Raw genomic sequence first — 11,291 nt, 5'->3', positions numbered from 1 at the left:
AACATGGCAGTATTGTGTAGCTCATCAAACAGGAATATCTGGGAATGAATATTACATATACCCTGTTTCCCTGAAAATAAGACCTAGCGTGATTGTCAATGATGGCTGCAATATAAGCCCTACCCTCCAAATAAGCTCTACCCTGTTTCCCCGAAAATAAGCCCTACCCTGAAAATAAGACCTACAAGGACTTTAACTAGGGCTTATTTGGGGGGTAGGGCTTATATTGCAGCCATCACCGACAATCACGCTAGGTCTTATTTTCGGGCAAACAGGGTATGTATAATTTGAAACAATAAAAGTTGTTTAAAGTAATTATTAAATAAACCCAGTAGACGTGTATGAAGTAGTGTAAAGAAAGGGAACATGAATAAGCTAAATAGTTGATCTGCATAGTGCATCAGTGCCGCCTATATGTGTCCATCAGTGCTGCCTATCAGTGCTGCCTATCAGTGCCCATGAGGTTTTTTTTCAAAGTTGTCGGTGTTTTTTCGTTTATAGCGCAAAAATTAAAAACCACAGAGGCGACCAAATACCACCAAAAGGAAGCTCTATTTGTGGGAAGAAAATAATAAAAATTTAGTTTGGGTACAGCATTGCGCGACTACGCAATTGTCATTCAAAGTGCGACAGCGCTGAAAGCTGAAAAAGTTGTCCCGGGCAGGAAGGAGGGGGGGGAGAGTGCCCAGTATTGAAGTGGTTAAGAAGGAGGGAGAGCCAATGAGGGCTCCTCCACAAGCGATCCCTCAAGCATCATCAGTCGTCAGGCAGCAATGCTGGCAACAGGAAGAGGATTCCACATCCAGAGCTGGTTATACCAAGCCTCCATGTGACCTCAGCCAAGGACGGATTAGCCCCCTGAGGAAGAACTGCAGCACGCTGGATGTAGTAGCATACCTCCCAACTGTCCCTGATTTCAAGGGACTGTCCCTGATTTCGAATGTCCCTCATTCCTCCTCATTTGGTCTGATCCATATAGTTGTATATAAAATGCACTTTTTATCTTTCAAAAAGTGTTTCCCCGGTGATAAACCTTTCATCCAAATTCTAAATTGCTGCATTTGTAAATTTTAAAAGCCAAAATAAAGGAACAGTAGTGGTAAAAAAAAGCACTTGTGGGTTTAATTACCATTTTTTGGGGGGTTAATTCTCCTTTAAGGGGGTGTGGCAGGGGGCGTGTCCTATGCTTACATACATTTGCTAGTAGGTGTCCCTCATTCCCATCTTAAAATGTTGGGAGGTATGGTAGCAGCACATCCATGGGCAGACTGGTGGGCCACCCCAAGACTGGTCAGGAGCTGTACGAGGATGTCGGGGGGGGGGGGGAGAGAGACAGGGATGGCTAATGATCCACCGATGCATGGAAAGATGGCTGATAGTTGCAGTGGCAGAAATAACGATCAGGTCATGCATTTACAATGTGGAGAGCAAAAATAAAAATAAAAAAATCCAATGATCAGTTGGTTAGCAGACATCATATATACAAATAATAAAAGATGTACCCATAAATGATGAAGAAGGAGAAAAAAAGGGGGGGGGGGGGGGAGAGAAAATAATGGAAAAGAAAAATGAAATAAGAAAAGGAAGTATGTCTAGTTAATTGAGTAGACATAAGACCTTTCACATTCCGATAAAAATTAAAAAATCTAATGATCAGTTGGTTAGCAGACATCATATATACAAATAATAAAAGATGTACCCATAAATGATGAAGAAGGAGAAAAAAAAGGGGGGGGGGGGAGAAAATAATGAAAAAGAAAAATGAAATATGAAAAGGAAGTATGTCTAGTTAATTGAATAGACATAAGACCTTTCAAATTCCAATGAACAGCACTTGTGGACCGCTCCACAACGTAATGCTGTTTACATAGTAGGTGAGGTCGAAAAAAGACACAAGTCCATCAAGTCCAACCTATTTCTCCCAACCACCTGATACAAAGCCAACTAGGAAAGGTTTGTATGAAACGTTATGGTTTAGTCCTGGGAATGTGGTTGCCTTGCATCTGGAAATCCAAGGTAGTTCGCTCTGTAATAAAGTTTTGTTCCAGTCCCCCACGGGGCGGGGCTGGGGTGAACTCTGTCCAGAATCAAAAAGCGAATTTTTGGAAACTTTCCATCATGCATATGGGCAACATGTCTGCCCAGTGGCAATTCGGTATTCACTTTTTTCATACAGAGAACGGGACGATAGGCACAAAATTCCTGAATGGTTCTGCCTATATAGAAACATTTGCAACCACAGAGGAGCATATAAACGACTCCTCTGGTTTTGCAATTGGCGTAATGTTTGGCTTTAAATTTGGAACCGTTAGGAAGTGTAGGGTTGCGGGCAGTGTGCGTGTACTGGCAGTAGCCACAGCCACCCCATGGGAAGGTCCCTGAATATTTACAAGGATCTATGCGTTTTTCTGAATTGTAATCGCTGGGTACAAGACAATCACGTAAAGGATTTGGCCCTTTTGAAAGTCATGGCAGGTTGAGTGGAGATAAAGGGTTTGACCATGAATGCCCAGCCCAGGCCAATCAATGCACGTGACGTTCAGATTAACACAGCACTCTACAATGCCTGAGGAACATATAGGCTTTCCAATCTGATGAAAACACTGAAAAGTTGAGCAACCCACTGTTGGTGTCGGTGGGAGGAATAGTGCCCCACTGTTGGTGTTGGTGGGAGGAATAGTGCCCCACTGTTGGTGTTGGTGGGAGGAATAGCGCCCCACTGTTGGTGTCGGTGGGAGGAATAGTGCCCCGCTGTTGGTGTTGGTGGGAGGAATAGTGCCCCACTGTTGGTGTCGGTGGGAGGAATAGCACCCCACTGTTGGTGTTGGTGGGAGGAATAGCGCCCCACTGTTGGTGTCGGTGGGAGGAATAGCGTCCCACTGTTGGTGTCGGTGGGAGGAATAGTGCCCCACTGTTGGTGTCGGTGGGAGGAATAGTGCCCCACTGTTGGTGTCGGTGGGAGGAATAGCGACCCCACTGTTGGTGTTGGTGGGAGGAATAGTGCCCCACTGTTGGTGTCGGTGGGAGGAATAGCGTCCCACTGTTGGTGTCGGTGGGAGGAATAGTGGCCCACTGTTGGTGTCGGTGGGAGGAATAGTGCCCCACTCTTGGTGTCGGTGGGAGGAATAGCGCCCCACTTTTGGTGTCGGTGGGAGGAATAGCGCCCCACTTTTGGTGTCGGTGGGAGGAATAGTGCCCCACTCTTGGTGTCGGTGGGAGGAATAGTGCCCCACTGTTGGTGTCGGTGGGAGGAATAGCGTCCCACTGTTGGTGTCGGTGGGAGGAATAGCGTCCCACTGTTGGTGTCGGTGGGAGGAATAGTGGCCCACTGTTGGTGTCGGTGGGAGGAATAGTGCCCCACTCTTGGTGTCGGTGGGAGGAATAGCGCCCCCCTGTTGGTGTCGGCGGGAGGAATAGTGCCCCACTGTTGGTGGGAGAAATAATGCCTCAGGAGCTGGATAAAGGGTGGAAAAAGGGCTGAATCTGACCCCCCCGAGCCACAGTTTGGAGACCACCGTAATTCAGCATGACGTACCCAGGGTAGAAGGAAAGCTACACTATTTGGGTGAAACTTGCATGGCCCTTACCTAGCTACCAAAGGGCTTTTATTCTAGGGATAGTGCAGACACAAGGGACACTGACATTGTCACCTATACCTGGCAGGTAGGTAGTAGGACTCTCCTGCAATCCTTTGCTTGTGTCAGTTGCACATAGGAAGGAATCTTCATTTCTGTTGATTGCTGATGAGAAAAATAAAGAGATGGATTTATTTGTTCCCGCCCCCAATCCTTCCTTTGCTCAATGCCTGGACCACCTACCTTCATCACTGTGCTCTATGTCTTCTAATGCACCCTTGTCATGATTATATCCTCTCAGTCCTCTCCATACAATTAGCAGAAATTTGTGCTTAAAATAGAACTACACTATATTACCAAAAGTATTAGGACACCTGCCTTTACACGCACATAAACTGAATGAATGGCATCCCAGTCTTAGTCCGTAGGATTCAATATTAAGGTTGGCCCACCCTTTGCAGCTATAACAGCTTCAACTCTTCTGGGAAGGCCGTCCCCAAGGTTTAAGAGTGTGTCTATGGGAATGTTTGACCATTCTTCCAGAAACGTATTTGTGGGGTCAGGCACTGAGGTTGGATGAAAAGGCCTGGCTCGCAGTCTCCGCTCTAATTCATCCCAAAGGTGTTCTATCGGGTTGAGGTCAGGACTCTATGAAGGCCAGTCAAGGTTCTCCACCCCAAACTCACTCATCCATGTCTTTATGGAACTTGCTTTGTGCACTGGTGGGCAGTCATATTGGAACAGGAAGGGGACATCCCCAAACGGTTCCCACAATGTTGGGAGCATGAAATTGTCCAAAATGTCTTGGTATGGTGACGCCTTAATAGTTCCCTTCACTGGAACTAAGGGGGCCAAGCCCAACCCCTGAAAAACAATCCCACACCATAAAACCCCCTTCACCAAATGATTTGGACCAGTGCACAAAGCAAGGTCCATAAAGACATGGATGAGCGAATTTGGGGTGGAGGAACTTGACTGGCCTTCACCGCAACCCGATAGAACACCTTTGGGATGAATTAGAGCGGAGGCTGTGAGCCAGGCTTTCCCTCCAACATCAGTGCCTGACCTCACAAATGCGCTTCTGGAAGAATGGTCAAACATTCCCATAGACACACTGTGACGGGAGTCACTTAGGGCAGGGGGCCTTGTGGAACCCAGCATGCTCTGGAGAGCTCTGTAAACTCCTTGTCCAGCTCCCCAGACCCCTCTTATGTGTAAGTCACTGTGTGTCTATTAGGGGTTCAGGGTGACCGAGAACCCCAGTCGGGTCTGCACTAACCCGACTCACAGTACAACCACCCCGGACTCAGCATTTCATGTTATCCAGGGTTCTATAAGTGTGGTTTGTGTTGAAAGAAGGAAGAGGCTCTTTCACTTCGGACAGTAATAGTTCTAAACAATATCCCTCAAGAATTATATGAAGATAAATGAATTCCACCTTTCCGACTGCTGGAATATTGTATGAGCTTGGTCTCAAAAGCTGTTGTATACTGTTACTAGATCGTTTGAGGTGAGGCTGTATACCATTGCTCTATTGTGTCTGTCTGCCTCGGGAGCAACCTATTATGGGATGTATATGTCTAGGTGGATTAGCTGTGAGAGGGGAGCGGGGATTTCTCCAGCAGCCCCTCCTAAAGACGGTCTCCTGTTGGATGGTTGAATATACCTGTGTGTCATGTTACTGGAGGAGGTAACGTTTACCCCGCCCTGTGTCATTATGTAAAGCAGGTGGGTTGTCCCCTCAGTATATATCTCATTGTACCTGTGTTTGAACAGACAGTCTTATGCTTCTTCACCCTACACTGCTGTCTCGAAAAGTGACTGGGTGGGCTAAGGGGTCTTAGATTGTGCTGGTACCTGGACAAAGGAAGCGTATACGGTGGTTAGACTCTTCTTGAGTATGGGGGTCCATGATACACACCTTGTGGAAAGCCTTCCCAGAAGAGTTGAAGGTGTTATAGCTGCAAAGGGTGGGCCAACTCAATATTGAACCCTATGGACTAAGACTGGGATGCCATTAAAGTTCATGTAAAATACTTTTGGTAATATAGTGTATGTCTATGACTGATGACTGGGAATAAATGTATCTTTAATAACACAGAATTACACTATATCTACAATTATATACTTCTACAGATCACATCTCAATTACGGGCAAAACTACCCTACTCTTCTATTACAGGCCACTAGAAGGAACTGACAATAATAAAAAAACACCATTTGCCCCGGCTGGGCGTGTGGGTGTGTGCTCGTCACATTTGATGAACACATTTTTTAAAAACAGACCTGTAAGTGTTTGTGAAATCTTCCACCACAAAATGTACTCAGCCAATGAGAGGTAATGACTCCATTTTTATTTTAAAAGACCTAGAGGGCCATCTTTTAAGTGGTGGGGTTAACGTGTTTCGTCCTGGAAGACGACTTGAGAAAACAGACCTCTTGCAAGAGTTTACACCACAAAATGTACTCAGCCAATGAGAGGTAATGACTCCATTTTTATTTTTCTCCTTGTATCAATGGCCAACACGGTACAACACTTCATCCATGTCTTTGGTGATCTCTGATCTCCTTATCAACTGTTTCTTACATGATGAAGATCAGCCATGGAGTATATCTGAGGTGTATATCAGGGTGTGCTTCTTCCCCACATGTCCAGCAACATTCATATAGAAGACATTTCCCGCACTCACTAATACACCTCGAGGGTTGTGTGGGACCCCTGATGTACAGGAAGACAGGACTTCAGTGAGGAACAATTCCCTCACTCAGGGCAGGAAAGTGGTTCCTCACTCGTGTGCAATTTCTGATGTCGGTGAAGATTGGACTTCCGTGTAAAACATTTTGCGCACTCAGGACAGGAAAATCGTTTCTCCGCCGTGTGACACTTCAGATGTGCGACAAGATCTGATTCTTTTACAAAACATTTCCCACACTCAGCACAGATAGCCTTGTGAGTCCTTTGATGTCCGGCAAGATGTGACTTCTGTGAAAAGCATTTCCCGCACTCAGCACAGGAATACGGCTTCTCCCCAGTGTGAGATCTCTGATGTTTGACAAGAGCTGATTTCTCTGCAAAACATTTTCCACACTCAGGACAGGAATATGGCTTCTCCCCTGTGTGATATCTCTGATGTCTGGTAAGAGTTGAAATCTGTGCAAAACATTTTCCACACTCAGCACAGAAATACGGCTTCTCCCCCGTGTGCAAATTCTGATGCGTTGAAAGATGGGACTTCTGAGAAAAACATTTTCCGCACTCAGGACAGGAGTACGGCTTTTCACCAGTGTGCAATTTCTGATGATAAGAAAGAGCGGGCTTCTGCGAAAAACATTTTCCACACTCAGGACAGGAGTACGGCTTTTCACCAGTGTGCAATTTCTGATGATGGGTAAGATGAGACTTCTGTGAAAAACATTTCCCGCACTCAGGACAGGAATACGGCTTCTCCCCCGTGTGCAATGTCTGATGATAAGAAAGAGTGGACTTCTGTGAAAAACATTTCCCGCAATCAGGACAGCAATATGGCTTTTCCCCTGTATGCAATCTCAGATGAGTGGTAAGATTGGACTTCTTTGAAAAACATTTCCAACATTCAGGACAGGAATACGGCATCTCACCTGTGTGAGTTCTTTTGTGTATATCAAGTCTGGATTTATAATAGAAACACTTCCCGCACTCAATACAGGGAAACCTCTTATCTGTTGGAAGGACAGAACCGTCCCTCACAATCTGAGGTTCCTCAGGATAAGAGGAATACGATGGTCCGGCACCGTCCCTCACAGTCTGAGGTTCCTCAGGATAAGAGGAATACGATGGTCCATCTACACTGTGTGGTGCCGGATGGACATTTGAGGTAGTCGGGTTTTCTCCTGGACTATACTGTGTGATGTCCTCATCTTCTACTTTACAGTCTGGAGACAAAGTGAGACAATCCTCTGAGGTTTTCCTCATCTCCCGTCCATCTACTAAAATAGAAAAGATTATTACTAGACATGAGCTGATTGGTTCCTCTAAACCAGGACTCCGCCCACATCAATAAGAAAGGTGAAAAATGTGCAGCGCTACAAAACGGACAAATTTCAAAAGACAAAAAATGAAAAGATGTCAATAATATTGAAAGTTACGGTGATCAAAAAGTAAAAACTAAACGTGAAGATGTTATTAATGACAAAAATAATTATTAGAAAATGCATTGACATATACTCAATGAAGAATAGTGTCCATATGTAATAATGAGGGACCACGAAGAGGTCCTAATAAGTCCCAAAGTATGTGATTCAATACAAATAAGTGACAGTCACTGAAATCTTAAGCAAGCATCAAAATCAGTTGTGAGTGACATAGAGGATCCACCACCAGAACTACCAGTCTCTTACCAGAAGGATTGGACTCATACAGGTGTACACCTGACAAGCCAGTCGAGCTTTAGGGGTAACCAGAAAGGCACAAATTCATTGCATAGGATGCAACCTCCGGATAAACGCTCCAAGGTGATGAGTTGGTGATCAGTAATCAGTGGTGGCTGAAATGTTTACAGGAGACAAGTTGCAGAGGTTCCACACCGCTGCCTCCCATCTCCTGAGACTGCACTCAGTGACTTGGGTCTGAGACTATACAGACATATCCCTCCACCCGGCACAGCCAACAAAAAACACAACGCAAGTAACCCTGGGAGAATTGTTCTGTCAGAGATCTTGCTAGACCCGGGAATGGGGCAGAAGACTCAAGGTACATACCCCAGGTGTCTAGGTCAAGCAACACCTCTGGTGAAAATCTACATTTTTCTTACAGCTGAACCCCAGAATCTCCATAAATCCAGTCTAGATACATAAATTGTGTCTACAGCACAGAGAAGGAAGATTATCTGAGAGAAATACAGGAATACAGGACGGGGAACACAGCTCAGGAAAGTGACCAGGGGATTACAGGCTGATATCACCCAGTCCCCGCCCTACTCTGGACCAATCAGTGAGCAGTATGGGTGGAGGAATGGATTTAGTGTTAATGACCCACCTGTGCTGATCTCTGTAGGAGTGTCCTCCTCTATAAATGTCCTCGTTATTCCATCCTCCTCCATAGACTGCTGATCATCCCTCACATACCTCTCTTCTTCTTCTGATTTAACCTCAAATTCTATATCTATCAGATCTTCACCCTAAACCATGAAAATGAGAGAAAATATCATCTGTAAAATATAAGATTTAGCTTGTGACATCACATAAGAAATACAGAATACTTTATTAATCCCAAAGGAAAATTGGGAAATCCAAACATTATCTCCACTTGTCCATGTTCTAGTTGTTTCATCCCACCAACCTTGTAACAGTGAGGGATGGTGTGAGCTTCCTGTGTGGAATCCCGGGAATACAGAGGACGGGGACATCTCTCTGGTGGGTTCCCATTACTGGATCCATCTGTAGGAAACACACACACTGACTGAATACATTGTTTCTATGTGTTTATCAGATGATGGGGGATCTAGGTGGACCCTCCGTACTGCTCTCTCCTTTACAATAAAGTCTCCTCTTACCCGGTGATGTGAGGGGCGGCTGATTGTCCATCATGACGTCCTTGTAGAGATCCTTGTGTCCTTCTAAATACTCCCACTCCTCCATGGAGAAATAGACAGTGACATCCTGACACCTTATAGGAACCTGACACACACAATGATACAGTCACCATCCAGACACATCCCTTGTCTGTTACTGGATAATGTCCCAGAATTCCCAGAATCCTCCTCACCTCTCCTGTCAGCAGCTCCATCATCTTCTTGGTGACTTCTAGAATCTTCTCCATGTTGTGTCTCTCAGGTTTTAGGGAGTCACATGGAGGCACTGTGATGGTCATATGATCACCTGACTTCATAAGAGGAAATCTCTGTATTGGGGAAACAATAGAAATATCATGTTGGTATCCCAGAATCCTCCTCACCTCTCCGGTCAGGTCTGTGTTTTATTAATAGAGATAAGAGTGATGTCATGTGATCTCCCAGAATCCTCCTCACCCCTCCGGTCAGGTCTGTGTTTTATTAATAGAGATAAGAGTGATGTCATGTGACCTCCCAGAATCCTCCTCACCTCTCCGGTCAGGTCTGTGTTTTATTAATAGAGATAAGAGTGATGTCATGTCACCTCCCAGAATCCTCCTCACCTCTCCGGTCAGGTCTGTGTTTTATTAATAGAGATAAGAGTGATGTCATGTGACCTCCCAGAATCCTCCTCACCTCTCCGGTCAGGTCTGTGTTTTATTAATAGAGATAAGAGTGATGTCATGTGACCTCCCAGAATCCTCCTCACCTCTCCGGTCAGGTCTGTGTTTTATTAATAGAGATAAGAGTGATGTCATGTGACCTCCCAGAATCCTCCTCACCTCTCCGGTCAGGTCTGTGTTTTATTAATAGAGATAAGAGTGATGTCATGTGACCTCCCAGAATCCTCCTCACCTCTCCGGTCAGCAGGTAGATGATCTCCAGGGTGAGGTTTAGTATCTTCTCAGTCATGTGACTCCGGTCCTCCTCCATCCTCATTGGTGTGATCATGTGATCTATGCGGGATTTTCTGTAGACAGATAGTGGAGAATTATTTGGACTGTATTGGTTGTACAATGTTAGGATGGGGACATAAGAGGTTAAAATGCCAGCTGCCCCCCAGTGGGAATTGGAACAGGTAGATCGGGTTTATCTATAAAAAAAATTTGCATAATTATTCATTCATCAAATCTGCATGAGTATTCATTGTGTGCGGATTTGTTTTTTATTAAGCGTAATACCACATTGGGGGCCACTAGACGGAACTGAGGAGCACAAGAAATACATAGAGTTATATCTTTGTAACAAGAGATACGATGTAGCAATTCTGGAGAACACTAGAGGGAAGTAACCAATGGGTGTGCAGCATACACAGGTTGTTGAAAAGTTATTGGAGCCCCTCTCTTGGTGGGTCACTAATGGGTTCTCACATGTTCAACACTTCCTAACCATCAGATCACTTCCCACGTAGGCTTCACTTCGGGAGACCCATGACGTACCAGATGAGGAGCTCTTCCGCTACCTCCAACTTCAGCATCTGCTCACCTCGCTGCGCAGGACTGCTACGTACCCGTTCTAGAAAACCACGATCAAACACATCTGCCTGCACTCCCCGGGATCCCCAGGCCTCATCTGGGCTCTCTATGCTTCTCTGAATAATCGGTCACCTCATACCTCTCTCACCTATGTAGCTCAGTGGGAACGAGATTTGGCGACCGAAATAGACTTGGTGGGCTGGAGCGGGGCCTGGTCTTCTGTGGCCAAATGCTCGTTTAATACAGCCACCTTGGAGGCGGCATATAAGGTGTTCCTACGCTGGTATTGGGTCCCTGCACACATCGCCCATGTCAATCCATCCTACAGTGACCGCTGTTTCCGAGGTTGTGGCCATCGGGGGGGACTTATACATATATGGTGGAAATGTCCTAGACTAATTGGCTTCTGGTCTTGGGGTATTTGGCCTCCTGTTCATGTTGTTTTTACCTGCCCGTACCAAAAGAGGCCAAGTTTGACCTTTTACACTGTCCAATCCCAGGCCTGTTTTCTTATCAGCAGAAACTTGCCTCCTACCTATTCCTGTCAGACAAAAGAACTATCACCCAAGCCTGGAAAAAGCTATCTGTCCCCTTTCAGAGGGTAAAAAAATTGCATGACTGCGTTGATGCTTAATGAACAGATGTTGAGCATC

At 45.5% G+C, this 11,291-nt stretch overlaps 1 protein-coding gene across 1 annotated transcript; it reads right to left on the bottom strand.

The window, feature by feature from the left end:
• Positions 1-5,641: 5,641 nt before the first annotated feature.
• Positions 5,642-7,604, bottom strand: LOC141104877 (uncharacterized). Its single transcript, XM_073594664.1, has one exon. It carries the CDS (start codon positions 7,525-7,527, stop codon positions 6,337-6,339), a length of 1,191 nt encoding a protein of 396 aa, XP_073450765.1. The 5' UTR covers positions 7,528-7,604; the 3' UTR covers positions 5,642-6,336.
• Between the last annotated feature and the right edge of the window lie 3,687 nt (positions 7,605-11,291).

This window comes from Aquarana catesbeiana, linkage group LG08, assembly GCF_042186555.1.
Source record: "Aquarana catesbeiana isolate 2022-GZ linkage group LG08, ASM4218655v1, whole genome shotgun sequence".
NCBI lineage: Eukaryota > Metazoa > Chordata > Amphibia > Anura > Ranidae > Aquarana > Aquarana catesbeiana.
This window is presented reverse-complemented; position numbering and strand designations above follow the sequence as displayed.

Excerpts from the sequence above, each read along its gene's own strand:
- LOC141104877 (XM_073594664.1), bottom strand. The coding sequence starts at position 7,527 with ATGAGGAAAACCTCAGAGGATTGTCTCACTTTGTCTCCAGACTGTAAA.